General features: G+C 40.2%; 1 protein-coding gene across 1 annotated transcript; it reads left to right on the top strand.

Moving 5' to 3' along the window:
- The first annotated feature begins 9,352 nt into the window (after positions 1 to 9,352).
- LOC106560987 (zinc finger protein 16) lies at positions 9,353 to 14,368 on the top strand. Its single transcript, XM_014124498.2, has 2 exons — positions 9,353 to 9,586; positions 12,144 to 14,368. The coding sequence occupies exons 1-2, from the start codon at positions 9,415 to 9,417 to the stop codon at positions 13,121 to 13,123; spliced, it is 1,152 nt and encodes a 383-aa protein (XP_013979973.1). The 5' UTR covers positions 9,353 to 9,414; the 3' UTR covers positions 13,124 to 14,368.
- Positions 14,369 to 17,476: the final 3,108 nt, after the last annotated feature.

The following is a 17,476-nucleotide window of genomic DNA, read 5'->3' as shown; positions in this document are numbered from 1 at the left end:
AATTGCTGCAAAGAAACCACTACTAAAGGACACCAATAAGAAGAGACTTGTTGGGCCAAGAAACACGAGCAATGGACATTAGACCGGTGGAAATTTTAGATTTTTGGTTCCAACCGCCGTGTCTGTGAAACGCGGAGTAGGTAAACGGATGATCTCCCCATGTGTTGTTCCCACCGTAAAGCATGGAGGAGGTGTGATGATGTGTTGGTGCTTTGCTGGTGACACTAAGATTTATTTAGAATTCAAGTCACACTTAACCAGCATGGCTACAACAGCATTCTGCAGCGATACACCATCCCATCTGGTTTGCGCTTAGTGGGACTAGCATTTGTTTTTCAACAAGACAACGACCCAACACACCTCCAGGCTGTGTAAGGGCTATTTGACCAAGGAGTGAAAGAGTGCTGCATCAGATGACCTGGCCTCCACAATCACCCGACCTCAACCCAATTGAGATGGTTTGGGATGAGTTGGACCAAAGAGTGAATGAAAAGCAGCCAACAAGTCCTACGCTTATGTGGGAACTCCTTCAAGACTGTTGGAAAAGCATTCCAGGTGAAGCTGGTTGAGAGAATGCCAAGAGTGTGCAAAGCTTTCACCAAGGCAAAGGCTGGCTACCTTGAAGAATCTCAAATGTATCTTTATTTATTTAACACTTTTTTAGTTACTACATGATTCCATATGTGTTATTTCATAGTTTTGATGTCTTCACTATTATTCTACAATGTAGAAAATTGTAAAACTAAAGAAAAACCCTTGAATGAGTATGTGTGTCCAAACTTTTGACTGGTACTGTATATAGCCAACCTATCATTACTCAATGTATATTTATGTATACTATTCTTAAATTGTTTTATTGTATTCTGCATTGTTGGTAAGGGCCTGTAATTAATAATTTCAATGTTAGTCTACACCTGTTGTTTACGAAGCATGTGACAATACAAATTTGATTTGATTTGAATACAGGGTGGATGTCATGTTTTGGCTAATAGATGTACTAAAATGTGAATAAAGTTGACATTTCAACTTTCAAATGGTATCACAAAGATGATTGTAGATCCACACATCAAATAACGTTGACTTGAGAGGGAATATCCATTGTTTTAAATTAAACTGTCAATCTTCCATAGGAACCCTATTGAAATCATAGAAATATAGATAATAGAATATACATTCCCATTCAAATTGACATTTACAGTGGTTGGACCGGTGGTCATCTTACTGGTATTAATTGGAAGTTAAAATGTCAATTTAATTTCAATGATGTAGCAGCTAAATTGCAGTGGTCTGAAGGGATAGGTCCATTCTATAAATTATATTTCTATGATTGAAATAACACCCACCCTGTATTCAAGACAATGCTGTATCTTAACCGAAGATGGGGCCAAAAAATATTTTAGATGATGTAAAACAGGATCTAAGCTACAGCATTTGTGAAAAACGTTAAAACGTACAAAATTTAAATGTTTTAACTTTATTTCAAAATATCATAGAATACTCTGACAACAACCCTGTTTTGTAAGCTTTCAAATGAAATCAAACTCAACCATTTATCTTTTTTAGCGATGACGACATGAATGTCTCATGGTACGGTGGGGTTTATGCAAAATAGGTCAAATTTGAGCACCTCTATCTCCTGAATGTTTTAGAAATCAGGTCCAAAAAGTCACTTTCTGACCACATCCACCATGAGCAAGTATGTATGAAAGGTTTCATTCAAATCAAAAAGGGTGCAGTCAGATTGAAATCATATGGAACCACCCTCAGGACTAATCTTGGGTGGATAAGATATGACTGAATTACTGCTTGAACATCACAACCCCCCATCGCTGTCTAACAGAGAGTAGTTAGTGGATTTTTTTCTGAGCAACAGGAGTGCCTTCTCATTACCTGTAGAATGACAGAAAGACAATTTTGAACCCATGTCCTCGTTTTGCACAAAACACATGTTTTTGTTTTGGGAGTAAAATTTGTCAATATGTTGAAATAGGCTACATTATATCTGTTTTGATGTTGTTACTTTGTGTTTATGTGCCCTCCTGGTTTCTAGAGAAGCTGAGAGAATCTTAAACACACCAATTATTTTGTCAGTATCTATGGCCTTGATGTCAATATCCACTTTGCGGGAATGTACATTTTTATAGAATTTTTGTATGTTTTGACTAACATTAAGACAATTGATATGATGAGCCCAAGTGAACCATTCATATAAATGAACCTTCTGAAATGTGTTTTATTTTTCCTCCAGAGATTGTACGTTTTATATACAAAGTATTACAGAGTACATGTTGATAATGTCTTTACCTGCACTCTTCTCTTTCTTCTGACAGTTTTGCATGATTATATGAATATTCAAAAATGTTAATGTCTTTGATGTGTAAAAAGCACTGTAAAGGCCAATCAAATTACATTTAACTGAGGCTCTTAGTTGTTTGGGGTATGATTGGACTATTTTGATCATATTCTTGCGGGCCCTGAATATATTATTAATAATATACTATAATTGAGGAAGCATTTTGCCTGTAGGCTATTTCAACAGGCTCTTTGAACTGACCCAGTCGCACTCCATTCCAGCAGGTGGCGATAAAGCTAAACGTATTTACCCGCGCACGACCAAGAGGGCACATTTTTTTACTTGTTGATGCAACGTATTATTGTATCGCTGATGCCGCATGTGATGAACAAATCTCCTAAGCCTGTGTTTACCACAGAAATTATTCGGCGTTTATCCAAAAACCCTACAAAAACGCCATTCATTTCCTCATAGGCCTTGCCAAGGAACCGACACAAAGACACCGTTACTATTGTCTCTCTCTATTAGCGTAGCTGTCATGAAAGCAACATTAGTGTGCCGGCACAAATATTACGACTTTCGGTTCAGATTTTACCTTCAAAATAAAAGCATGCGGTAAAACGCTGATTTCGTATGTACAGCTAATCATTTTTGCAGCTTTGCATAGTGGGTAATGTTAAAATAATGTTACAAAATTATAACTACACCGAGGAAAAATCTAAACTAAAGGGAATTACTACTTTAAATAAGATAAATACTATAAAGTGGAGCACACTGAGAAACGGCTGGAGCCTGTACATGGTGTTATTTCTTGAAAAAGTGTGGTCTAAATACCCAGCAGCCCTTTCTACTCCACCCATGCCGATGGCCGCAATGCTAGGAGGACATTAGGCCTATAAATTACATATTGGCTTATATTGAAAAATATTATATGTGCTGATGTAAAAGTGGGGTTGGTAATACTCACTAGGGTCTGTAGCATCATATATATATATATATATATATATATATATATAGTACCAGTCAAAGGTTTGGACACCTACTCATTCCAGTTTTTTTTTACTATTTTCTACATTGTAGAATACTAGTGAAGACATCAAAACTATGAAATAACGCATGGAATCATGTAGTAACCAAAAAAGTGTTAAACAAATCAAAATATATATTATATTTGACATTCTTCAAATTAGCCACCCTTTGCCTTGATAACAGCTTTGCATTCTCTCAGCCAGCTTCATGAGGTAGTCACCTGGAATGCTTTTCCAACAGTCTTGAAGGAGTTCCCACATATGCTGAGCACTTGTTGGATGCTTGTCCTTCACTCTGCGGTCCAACTCATCCCAAACCATCTCAATTGGGTTGAGGTCGGGTGATTGTGGAGGCCAGGTCATCTGATGCAGCAGACCTTGGTCAAATAGCACTTACACAGTCTGGAGGTGTGTTTTGGGTCATTGTTCTATTGAAAAACAAATGATAGTCCCACTAAGCACAAACCATATGGGATGCTGTATCACTACAGAATGTTGTGGTAGCCATGCTGGTTAAGTGTGCCTTGAATTCTAAATAAATCAGCGAAACAGTGTCACCAGCAAAGCACCCCCACACCATCACACCTCCTCCATGCTTCACGGTGGGAACCGCCATCTTTGGGTGTCTGACGCACAATTTTGTGCAAAAAAATTTAAGTTGAACACCGCCAAAAAACATCAGTTAAATGTGTAATTAAATGTGCAAGAAAATATAGTGCCTAGACCAATTTAATGAAACCCTGGCTGTTGACGTAGGCAACAAATCGCAAAACAAGGAATCTCCGATTCCCCACTGAGCTCCTTTTTGGAAATGGCAAGTTCCATAAACGCATATCAAGTGCAAGTGCGCTGCCCAGCAGCTCACATCAGCAGGATGGGGGGGGCTTTTCATTTTGAGGGACGTCTAACGTGGATCGCTAAAATAATGATTTGGCTATGATCGCATTTCCTCAATTTAAATATTAGGCCTATGGCTGGGGAGACGTATACATTTGACAGCCAAGCACAAGTGATCAGTGTAGCCTTTTATCGTCTAGACTTTTAGTGTGTGAGTTCACAAATTATCTGTCAATTCAGAAAGTTTCCTAAAGTAGCCTGTCTGGACTACATCAATTAATAAGAGAAGAGGGACAAATAATATAACTTAACCGCATGTTCCATAACGTTGCCATGGAAAATATTAATGTTGTTTCCAACTATCAATTAGCAACTGCGCCATAAATCATTGAGATAGCCGAAAGGCCAGTCTTTTTGGCAAATGACAAGGAGTGGAATGTTAGCTAAAAAGACTGGTACCCAGACTAAAGGATCATAGCTTGCAATACAAAAAAAAAAGAGTATGGGCATGAAGGGTAATTATAGCTAATTACAACTTAAGGCCTTATATTTCTTCAGAGTCAGGGGAGGTTTTGGAGCTGTTAATGTGGGGAAGGCTTTTCCCTCGTGGTGCTGAGGGTTGCTGAACCCTAGATTGACGTGGTAAATTCTTTCACAAACATGGAATCTCTTATTTGCAGATTTGTTTTTCAACTGGTCCATTTGGATGAAAACTCCCTCTCCAATCTGTAAAACATAATCATATAGGTTTAAACATCATTCCATCAGGGACTTCATCAGGAGTATGTTGGATCAAGAAGAAATGACTTTCTACCCTATTATTTAACAGGCAAACCAACATTAACTAAACATTGTGCACCAGGTCGGTCTTTTTGGACCCCCGCACTGGGCACAGACCTCAGTTCAACGTGTAGTCTTGGTTTACATTTGGTTGAGTTGTCAATTACTGTGAAATCAACAAAAAATATTCACCCTGTCATTGGATTTAGGATAAAAGTTGGTTGAAAAAAATACAAAATGCCCTTATGTTGATGACTTTTTGCAAATCCAACTAGTTTTCCACATTGATTCAATGTCATCACAGATGTTGGGGGTTGAAATGACATGGAAACACTGATTCAACTGCTTTCTGCCCAGTGGGCCTGTCCCTAGATTTGGATAACCCTGACATCGTATCCTGTACTGTATGTTAAGTAACCCTGACCTCCAAGACTCACCTGTACTGTATTCCAAGTTACAGTAAGCCAAGACTCACCTGTACTCTATGCCCTGTCCTCCTCTCCAAGACTGTTTGCCAAGCGTGTACAATGCAGTCAACATTCACTCAAGCATCAACTGGCTAACTTGACATCTAAGATTAATAGCCACAACAATCAGACTTTGGAAATATTTTTGTATACATCATAATAACTAGAATAGAATGCCTTATCATTCAGGTGGTCTCTTCCGGGTGTGACAAGGGGCTCCAGCAGGGCCAAGGTCCTGGGAGTTTCTATTGATAGAGAAGTAAAAGTAAAGTTATTTAGTATATTTGACATTCATCTTGGTGAAAACATTCATTAACATATTCATGTTAAAGTGCAGTGTTAAAAAAAAATATATACAATATATACCGATTACAGTGCACTTACACATCCGTTTATAAATCGTCGATCAGGCATTCCTGTAGATCCACGTTCAGTTTTCTGTAGTTTGTCACCTCTGCCTCCATTGTCTTACATCTGTCTGTGGCCTCATTCAATTCCTTGGTCAGCATCTTTATGAAACGCTTTACTCTCACTGAGTTGCATTTTTTGCACCACCTTGTCATCACTTGTGTCAGTGGTGGTCTCTGCCGGCACCGTAATCATTGGCTTCTGCAGCACAGGACTCCTGAGTGGCCTATAATCAAGAATTGCATGTCACACAGCATTCACTGGTTGTTCTTTAACTAAAGTATACATTGAGTATACAAAACATTAGGAGAATCTTCCTAATATTGAGTTGCACCAGATTTTGCCCTCAGAATATCCACAATTTGTCGGGGCATGGACTCTACAAGGTGTCGAAACCTTTCCACGGGGATGCTGGCCCATGTTGACTTCAATGCCTCCCACTGTTGTGTCAAGTTGGCTGGATGTCCTTTGGGTGGTGGATCATTCTTGATACACACAGGAAGTTGTTGAACGTGAAAAACTAAGCAGTGTTTCAGTTCTTGTCAATCTCAAACCGGTGCGCCTGGCACCTACTACCATACCCCGTTCAAAGGCACTTAAATATTTTGTCTTGCCCGTTCACCCTCAATGGCACACATACACAATCCATGTCTTAATTGTCTCAAGGCTTAAAAATCCTTATTTAACCTGTCTCCTCCCCTTCATTTACACTGATTGAAGTGGATTTAACAAGTGACATCAATATGGGATCATATCTTTCAGCTGGATTCACCTGGTCAGTCTATGTGATGGAAAGAGCAGGTGTTCCTAATGTTTGTACACTCAGTGTGAATTCAGTATCAAGTAACGGAACCTGTGTGCATTCACCTACAAGATGAGGAACACCTACAGGGCATAGGAAAAGTATTCAGGCCCCTTCCCTTTTTCCAAATTCTGTTACATTACAGCCTTATTCTAAAATAGATTAAAAAACATTTATTTCCTCGTCAATCAACGAGATTGAGAAATGAGAAAGCGAAAACAGGTTTTTAGAAATTGTTGCAAATGTATAAAATATTTAAAACTGAAATACCTTATTTACATAAGTATTCAAACCCTTTGCTATGAGACTCGAAATGTAGCTCATTTTCATCCTGTTTCCATTGATCATCCTTGAGGGTGGCAGGTAGCCTAGTGGTTAGAGCGTTGGGCCAGTAACCGAAAGGTTGCTAGATCAAATCCCCGAGCTGATAAGGTAAAAATCTGTTGTTCTGCCCCTGAACAAGGCAGTTAACCCACTGTTCCTAGGCCGTCATTGTAAATAAGAATTTGTTCTTAACTGACTTGCCTAGTTAAATAATAATATATATTTCTTTTGTTTTGTTGCTACAACTTGACTGGAGTCCACCTGTGGTAAATTCAATTGATTGGTCATGATTTGGAAAGGCACACACCTGTCTATATAAGGTCCCACAGTTGGCAGTACATGTCAGAGCAAAAACCAAGCCATGAGGTTGAAGGAATTATCCGTAGAGCTCTGAGACAGGATTGTGTCGAGGCACAGATCTGGGGAAGGGTGGCAAAACATTTCTTTGATCATCCTTGAGATGCTTCTTCAACTAGCAAAACATTTCTGCAGCATTGAAGGTCCCCAAGAACAAAGTGGCCTCCATCATTCTTTAAAAAAAAAATGTGAAACCAACAAGACTCTTCTTAGTCAGGGAGGTGATCAAGAGCCCAATGGTCACTCTGACAGAGCTCCAGAGTTCCTCTGTGGAGATGGGAGAACCTTCCAGAAGGACAACCATCTCTACAGTACTCCACCAATCAGGCCTTTATGGTAGAGTGGCAACATGGAAGACACTCCTCAGCAAAAGCCACATGACAACCCGCTTGGAGTTTGCCAAAAGGCACCTAAAGGACTGTCAGACCATGAGAAACAAGATTCTCTGTTCTGATTAAACCAAAATTGAACTCTTTGGCATGAATTCAAAGCGTCACGTCTGGAGGAAACCTGGCACCATCCCTACGGTGAAGCATGGTGATAGCAGCATCATGCTGTGGGGATGTTTTTCAGTGGCAGGGACTGGGAGACTAGTGAGGATTGATGGAAAAATTTACGGAGCAAAGTACAGAGAGATCCTTGATGAAAACCTGCTCCAGAGCACTCAGGACCTCAGACTGGGGTGAAGGTTCACCTTCCAACAGGACAACAACCCTAAGCACCCAGCCAAGACAAGCAGGAGTGACTTCGGGACAAATCTCAATATCCTTGAGAGGCGCAGCCAGAGCCTGGACTTGAACCCGATCGAACATCTCTGGAGAGACCTGAAAATAGCTGTGCAGCGTCGCTCCCCATCCAACCTGACAGAGCTTGAGAGGATCTGCAGAGAAGAATGGGAGAAACTCTCCAAATACAGGTGTGCCAAGCTTGTAGAGTCACACCCAAGATAACCAATACCCATTTGCAAACATTTCAAAAAAACTGTTTTAGCTTTGTCATTATGGGGTATTGAGTTTAGATTAATGAGGGGAAAAAACTATTTAATCCATTTTAGAATAAGGCTGTAAAGTAACAAAATGTGGAAAAAGTCAAGGAGTCTGTATACTTTCTGAATGCCTGTATATGCCAAGTTGGTGGTTGTTTGCCAATTAACTTTTTGACAATCAAGGCTTGAGATATTGGCCCCACACAAGAAAAACAGTAACAACTCTAAAAATAACAATATATTAGTTATAATGAGGCCAAGAGCCTTAAGAGCCTTAATTACTTCTCGTCAACTCCTTCCTCTCTAAAAACAAAGGAAGTTCCTCAGGAGTGGAATTCAGCACTTTGGGCACAGAAATCCTTTTGTCTTTTCAAAGGCGAGTTTCAATTTCCTGTCTGTTTTTTTAGATATAGGGGAAACCATGCAGTGTATAAATGTGTTACTGTGTGTAACTTAACAATCATTCAGTCTGACCAGATGGCCTTGAGAAATGTAAAACATTTTGTAGAATAGAACATTCACGTGACAGATGCAAATGCTTACAAGGTATACAAGATAAATGTAAGTCACACAAATATTTTTAAACCCGTACTGATGCCGGTACAAAACTGTTAGCGGCTCTTGGGTTTAATAGGTAAAGACCTGAGTCTACACCCTTATGGCAGTATTGCATATGATTGTTCAGTGGATGTGTTAACGTTAGATCGAAAATGTAATTACCCCTCTTATGTGTGCTATTCATTTATACAGTTAGCTAGCTAAAGTTAACAGTAGCTGATAAGTAATATTGACAAGTGACTTGGACAATTAAAGAGCAGGTTGTCAAAGAGTCTTATACATTTTTGGGGTTAAAATATTAGATGTTTTATATTTCTATGGTGGCCTTGAATCCGTCTTCATACTAATCGACATCGACATAAGCATACATGGCTAACGTTAGCTAGCTAGAGAAATAATCAAATAGCTAGCTAATTTAAATACAGGTTATTGACACGATTATACTATTACGTGGGGACTTTTACTTTGAATTTTTGTCGAAATTCCGTGATCCGGAAGTACTTTTTTAGTGTTGCGGAATTTCAGACGATTAAAACAACACAGCTAGCTAGCTAATCATCTTGCATTATCTAAACATGTCTAAAATACAGTTGTTGAGAGTTTTTCTCTACGATAGATTAACAGCTGCTGCTGAGGAGATATTCGATGTCGTTGAAAAAACCATTGCAGAGAATCAGGAGGAAGTTGTCCGTCTACAGAGGCTACTCGACATTGTTCTTCAACCTGAGATAAAGCAAGACAGAGCAGGTTTGTTACTCATTACGTATGTCAAACTTACTCAACCTTCATTTTATGAAACAAAAGGAGCAATGCCAAAGATAGTTATTTTTGAGAGGAAGTGTACCTGTAGTAGGTAGGTCTAAATGTCATAATGCAGTGTTTCACTTATATTCTTTTAGCAGTGGTGGCCCACCCCTGCTAAATTGTTGCCACTGCTGCAAAAAAATATTTGATACGTACACACTCACCGGCCAGTTTATTTTGTACACCCATCTAGTACCAGGTAAACCATATTTTTCTTGTTTTTAGCTGATAGGAGTGGAACCCGTTGTGGTCGTCTGCTGCAATAGCCCATCCATTCTCCACACCACTGTGGTACTGCATCGTTATTTGCCTGTTTGTGGCCCGCCTGTTAGCTTGCATGATTCTTGCCATTCTCCTTCGACCTCTCCCATCAATGAACCGTTTTCACCAATAGGACTGCCGTTGACTGGATGTTCCTGTGACAACAATTTTGGACCCCCTTGTGGCCCCTCTAAATGTGGAGTATGAAATAATTTGTACATAAGTAATTTTTGCTATCATTCTTTTTTTACATCCTTATTAGACAGTGGCAACGATGATGATTATGAACATGGTCTTTTGCCTGCTAATGCCTGCAATGCAGTGAAGAAAACGATATGACAACAATAACGTCTAATGTAACTGGCCCCTCTAACAGTACAACTGGCCCCAGCTTGGCCCCCCCAGTTGAAATGGCCTAGAACCGCCACTGGAGGGTGACCTTTCTGAGACCGTAGATCCCGTTCTAACCTTCAATTGAACAGTAACTGAACACCTCGATGTCTGTCTGCTTTATATAGCAAGACACAACCATGTGACTCACTGTCTGTAGAAGCGAACGGGGTGGAAGTCTACAGGAACAGCTAGCTTGTCATTGCACTAACGCTAGCAGCAATGCACCCCTCCACCCTACCCATCATATCCAAGTTTATTTGTCGTATGCGCTGAATACAACAGGTGTAGGAGGTGTAAACTTTACAGTGAAATGCTTACTTACGAGCCCTTTCCCAATGAAAGTAAGAATAATTAGCATAAAAGGAAATATTAACACAATAAAATAACAATAATGAGATTATGTACAAGGGGTGCACAGGGGTACGAGGTAGTTGAGTTAATACGTACATGACTCTGCAATCAGGATAGATAATAAACAGAGTAGCAGCAGCGTATGTGAAAGTGTATCTACACTACCGTTCAAAAGTTTGGGGTCACTTAGAAATGTCCTTGTTTTTGAAAGAAAAGCCCTTTTTTTTGTCCATTTTTAAAATAACATCAAATTGATCAGAAATACAGTGTAGACATTGTTAATGTTGTGAATGACTATTGTAGCTGGAAACTATTTTTTTATGGAATATCTACATAGGCGTACAGAGGCCCGTTATCAGCAACTATCACTCCTGTGTTCCAATGGCAGTGCAAACTGGCTCTAGCCAGAATAGAAAGAGGAGTGGGAAGCCCCGGGGCACAACTGAGCAAGAGGACAAGTACATTAGTGTCTAGTTTGAGAAACAGACGCCTCACAAGTCCTCAACTGGCAGCTTCATTAAATAGTACATGCAAAACACCAGTCTCAACGTCAACAGTGAAGAGGCGACTCCGGGATGCTGGCCTTCTAGAAAGAGTTCCTCTGTCCAGTGTCTGTGTTCTTTTGCCCATCTTAATCTTTTATTTTTATTGGCCAGTCTGAGATGGATTTTTCTTTGCAACTTTGCCTAGAAGGCCAGCATCCCGCAATCGCCTCTTCACTGTTGACGCTGAGACTGGTGTTATGCGCACTGGGGCCTCCCACTACTCTTTCTATTCTGGTTAGAGCCAGTTTGTGCTGTTCTGTGAAGGGAGTAGTACACAGCGTTGTACCAGATCTTCAGTTTCTTGGAAATTTCTTGCATGGAATAGCCTACATTTCTCAGAACAAGAATAGACTGATGAGTTTCAGAAGAAAGTTCTTTGTTTCTGGCCATTTTCAGCCTGTAATCAAACCCACAAAGGCTGATGCTCCAGATACTCAACTAGTCTAAAGAAGGCCAATTTTATTGCATCTTTTATCAGGACAACAGTTTTCAGCTGTGCTAACATAATTGCAAAAGGGTTTTCTGATGATCAATTAGCCTTTTAAAATTATAAACTTGGATTAGCTAACACAATGTGCCATTGGAACACAGGAGTGATGGTTGCTGATAATGGGCCTATGTAGATATTCCATAAAAAATCTGCCGTTTCCAGCTACAATAGTCATTTACAACATTAACAATGTCTACACTGTATTTCGGATCAATTTTATGTTATTTTAATGGAGATTTTTTTTTTTTGCTTTTCTTTCAGAAACAAGGACATTTCTAAGTGACCCCAAACTTTTGTGTGTGTGTGTGTGTGTGTGTGTGTGTGTGTGTGTGTGTGTGTGTGGGCAGAGTCCAGTGAGTGTGCATAGAGCCAGTGCAAGAGAGTCACTGCTGAAAAATTCCTAGGATAAACCTTGGCATAATGTCAGCACTAATTTTCATTCTTTCTCCTTTCCCCCCAGACCTCCAGCAGCTCTGTCTCTCTGTCTCTGAAGTGGACATTCCCCCGGAGCAGCAGGAGTGGAGCTCCAGTCTGAGGCATGAGAACCCAGAGTCCACACAGATCAAAGAGGAACATGGGGCCACTCAGAAGGAAGAGCAGCTTCAAGGGCTTGAGGCTCATACTAAAGACTCCATATTCACTCCCGCTTATGATGAAGACCCAACTCAACCCTCACATCCCTATCAAGCCCAAAAGGAAGGGAACGGAGAGAGAGACACTCTACCCAGCACTACAACTGAACAGATCAAAACAGAACCTGATGGAAAGGACTACGGAGAATCAGAACCAACCAGTGTCTTTCAGCCCCTCTCTGCAGTAAATCCAGAATGTCCTGCAGCTCAGAGTGAACACGGTGAAAGTGACAGTGGTATGGAGACTGGCGGACCTCCGTCAGGTTTCAAGTCAGTCAAATCAAAGGAAACAAAGATGGTAAAATTACAAAGCTCCCTTATCAACACTAAGGATAACAAATCCACACAGTTGTTCCACCTGAAATCACCCCGGCAAGATCATGCTACTCCTGGTTGTTGTAAGGTGTGTGGCAAGTATTTTCATTACATGGGCTTATTATTTAAACATGTTCAAACTCATACAAACGATAAAGAAACACTTTGTGGAGTGTGTGGAAAGCATATGGCGTCAACAGAAAGTATGAAAGATCACCTCCAGACTCATATTGCAGCTAGGTATTGTTGTCATGTTTGTAGTAAATGGTTCACCTTAAACAGCAATCTGATAGTGCACATGAGAAGCCATACAGGGGAAAAAACGTGTCACTGTCCTGTTTGTGGCAAAGGATTCAGCACCAGCGGCGATCTGAAGAAACACATCCGGATTCACACAGGGGAGAAGCCGTTTCGCTGCCCTGATTGTGGCAAAGCGTTCAATCAGAGTGGAAATCTGAAATATCATAGAAAGTCCCACACAGGGGAGAAATAATATCGTTGCAGTTGTTGTGACAGATGTTTCAGGATCAAATCTTAAAAGTACACAAGGACTCACGGGAGAGACAAGTAAGATGCAATGATTGATGATATGCTCAAGTGGGCCGATTCATATGATGGATACTTCTGGAAATGATATTTTCTTCATCCAGGGATTGTATGTTTTAATCAGTTTCCCACTCTACATTTACAAGTGCATTTATTCCGTACATTGGCCATGTTGCACTTGGCCATGTTGCACCCATGGCTGCGCCCCTGCCCAGTCATGTGAAATCTGTATATTAGGGCCTAATGAATTTATTTCAATTGACTGATTTCCTTTATATGAACTGTAACTCAGCAAAACCTTTGAAATTGTTGCATGTTGCATTTATATATATTTATTATTATTTTATCATTTTTTTCACTATATCTGCATACATGTATAATACTTAAATGCTCATGTGTGACATGTAGTATTAAAATGTTTATTACAAATATGTCCCTTTATATGTTAACAGTATGTGTTAACATATATGTTACGGGATCACTATTTGAGTGATCTTTGTAGTCATGGTAATAAAACCTTAGAACAAACTACACTAAACACTCAACTTGATTAGGATGACATTTCTTTCATTTTTTTTCTTTCATCACTTCTCAATTCAGCCATTTTACTGTTCTAAACCGTTCCCACTTGTCCCTTTTGTTGCATCCAGGAAGTGCTTCATGACAGCATCTGTGGGGGGGGAAAGCAACAAATATAAAATAAAGAGCACATAGAACAGTTAGGGGTTGGGTTTGGGGTCATTAAATGATCCAATTCAGTTTCATTTAAAAATCCTTGAACATTAATGCCCTATTTGCAATGATTGATTTGTAAATTAAAGGATAGTTAACTTTTTTACGCCGAAGTCAGTCGGATGGTTCCTTACCCTGAAAGTAGTCCATGGGCCAGTAGAAACTGTAATCCATTACTTAGAGTTGTTTGAATAATCACTGGTAACCTGAGGGGATTTGGCCACAAACTTTGACTAATTGCCCCCATCACCCCCATTATTTTTTGTTTGTTAGCAATCTGACTATGAGGTGTAAAACAGCAAACTATCCCTTTAACATCCTTCAGTTTATTGAATTGAAATTGACCCCAACCATGTGATGGTGTATTCATGTTTAATGGGATACGGCAAGAATTTGAGATTTAGGTACTTTTTCTACTTACCCAGAGTCAGATGAACTCATTAAAAAATGTATGCCTCTGCGTGCAGTTTGGAGATGATTGAAGCTAGCATATCATTAGCTTAGCAAAATTGCTGGTCTCCTGGTATAGTAGCTAGCAGATCACAACGTTGTATGTCTCAATGGCGCTGCCCATGCGCTCACAGATGCCTGGAGACCGATACACTATATATACAAAATTAATATTGACACCTGTTCAAATTAGTGGATTTGGCTATTTCAGCCACACTTGTTGCTGACAGGTGTATAAAATTGAGCACACAGCCATGCAATCTCCATAGACAAACGTTGGCAGTAGATTGGCCTTACTGAAGAGCTCAGTGACTTTCAATGTGGCCCAGTTATAGGATGCCACCTTTTCCAACAAATCAGTTTGTCAAATTTCTGCCCTGCTAGAGCTGCTCTGGTCAACTGTAAGTGCTGTTATTGTGAATTTGAAACGTCTATGAGCAACAGCGACTCAGCCGTGAAGTGGTAGGCCACACAAGTTCACAGAACGAGACCGCCAGGTGCTGAAGCGCGTAAAAGTTGTCTGTCCTCGGTTGTAACACTCACTACCGAGTTCAAAACTGCCTCTGGAAGCAACATCAGCAAAATAACTGTCAACTCCATCGAACACCTTTGGGATGAATTGGAACGCCGACTGCGAGCCAGGCCTAATCGCCCAACATCAGTGCCCGACCTCACTAATGCTCTTGTGGCTGAATGGAAGCAAGTCCCCACAAAAATGTTCCAACATCTAGTGGAAAGCCTTCCCAGAAGAGTTGAGGCTGTTATAGCAGCAAAGGGGAGACCAACTCCATATTAATGCCTTTGATTTTGGAATGAGATGTTTGACGAGCAGGTGTCCACATACGTTTGGTCATATAGTGTATCTCCGACACAACACCTGTTATCCTTATACGTTCATTCTGAGTTGGAGACCTCCAAAAATGTGACAATTCTATTGAGCCTGAGAAAGCTCCTCCCTCATCCCCAAGGCCCCTCCTAGCCATGATCTCAACAAAACGGAGCTGCTCTTCCTCCTGGGATGGCCACTCCAAGACCTCTCCATCACGGTTGACAACTCCGCCATCCAGACATTCTTTGGGACAGTAACTGTTTGAGCCTGGGTGAATTTCAATCTACAAAACATAAATAATTCACTCAGATGCTGTAAAAGACTAGAAAGTATTGTAAGTACAGTAACAACACATCCTCTATTTAAAATAGTTATATTAGCTAATACATTGACTTGTATTAAAAAAAATATGTTCTCATTATTTATCTTAATCTCAGATGATGTAAAAGTTAACGATCGTGTACTACGTTTCACGAAAAAAGAATCCACATGTAACCGGTGTGAAATGGCTAGCTAGTTAGCCGGGTGCGCATTAATAGTGTTTCAATAGGTGACGTCACTCGCTCTGAGACCTTAAAGTAGGTGTTACCCTTGTTCTGCAAGGGCCGCGGCTTTTGTGGAGCGATGGGTAATGATGCTTCAAGGGTGGCTGTTGTCGATGTGTGCAGAGGGTCCCTGGTTCGAGGAGAGGGACAGAAGCTATACTGTTACACACATAGGGACTCCGAGTGGCGCAGCGGTCTAAGGCACTGCTATAGGCGTCACTACAGACCCAGGTTCGGTCCTGGGCTGTATCACACCGGTCGTGATCAGGAGTCCCATTTCTTTATTTTTTATTTAACCTTTATTTAAATCAATCATTTCAAACCAGAATATTATCTGGCGCAATTCTTTCTTATGTTATTCTGTGGGCTAGCCTTGTATAGCCGCAAACCCAGTCATCTCTATGTCAAGATCGCTAACAGTTTTCACTCCGTCAATTTACACATTTCAACTTTACAATTTCAACATAAAAGGTAAGCGTCACTCAGATAACCATTTCGACTCTAATATTTTATATAGAATATGTGCTTGTCTACACCACATACCTGTTTATGAGAACAAAGAAAAAAGAGAAAGGAGAAGAAACAGTTGTAGTTGTTGTCACAGGCATCTTCTTTGAGTGTTGTTGAGGGGAGGGGAGATGCCTGTGCCCCCTGCTGTGGGCAACAGGCATAAGGAATTCCCAATGGAAAACCTTGGAGAACTCAAGGATTTCAGCCATATACAGTCATTGATTACAACAACCAGTGGTGACCCGTCATTCATACATATGTTTGAGCCCAGCATTTTTAATGGGGGTTTGCCTGTTTTCATGTTATTTTGGCATTAATACGTGTCACATATCAGTTTGCAAACAATGTAAAAAGAATATATATAATTGAGTTAATAAAGCTGCATACAAACATGGTCTCTTTTTTTGTTTTCTTGAGTAAGGCAGCTTCAAAATGCAGGTGTTTCAGCCTAGCACAGTGCTTTCTGTGGTGGTGGGGCAAGCCAGCAGAAAATACGGAGCGTTGCGCTGTGATTGGCTCAGTGTTCTGTCACTCACGGGGACACTACGTCACCGCAAAGTCTAAGAGGAGACCTCGATAATTCTATCCCTTTGGGTGCTGCCATAGTTACATTAGAAGTCCTCATCCAAGAAGGCTTAAGGTCATTGTCCACTGATAAAATTACGTCAAATCACGTTATATGTACAGTAGCTTTGATTGGACGAATCATGTCAACATCATACTTTCAAAATCTTAGCTAGCAGTCATCATCATGAATCAAGTTGACAATCTACTGGCAAATCCTTTTTAATCCTTGTCATATGAAGAGAAATAATGAAGACAAATTCTAGATAAAAAGTATAGGTGCTCATCATCCATTGGACATAAACATTACACAACAAAGTTGAAAATCACAAATTCAACGAGTGGTTTGGAAGGAATCAGTGACAGTGGCTGTGTGGTCCCAAATCTGGGTTTAAGGGGCTCTTTTCCAAATTTAAAATGATAAACATTCAACATTGGCAATGCTGTCAATGAAGCATGATTTGTGCCGCGCTCAAAACAACTGTTAACTCGGAACTGCAAAAACTTGACTTCGGTGAGTTCAAGACAACTGGGAAGTCAGGAATAAACGAGCTCCGACTGGGAAATATGTTTTGAACTTTCATCCAAATTTGGAATTGTAAATCCGGCCTCAAGTTGTTTTGAAAGCACCATAAAGCCAGAGAATGCCAGACTTTGATGACAACATTTG

Source organism: Salmo salar, chromosome ssa10 (genome assembly GCF_905237065.1).
Source record: "Salmo salar chromosome ssa10, Ssal_v3.1, whole genome shotgun sequence".
In the NCBI taxonomy this organism is placed as follows: Eukaryota; Metazoa; Chordata; class Actinopteri; order Salmoniformes; family Salmonidae; genus Salmo; species Salmo salar.
The sequence above is the reverse complement of the archived record's forward strand: the minus strand, read 5'-3'. Positions and strand labels throughout refer to the sequence as shown.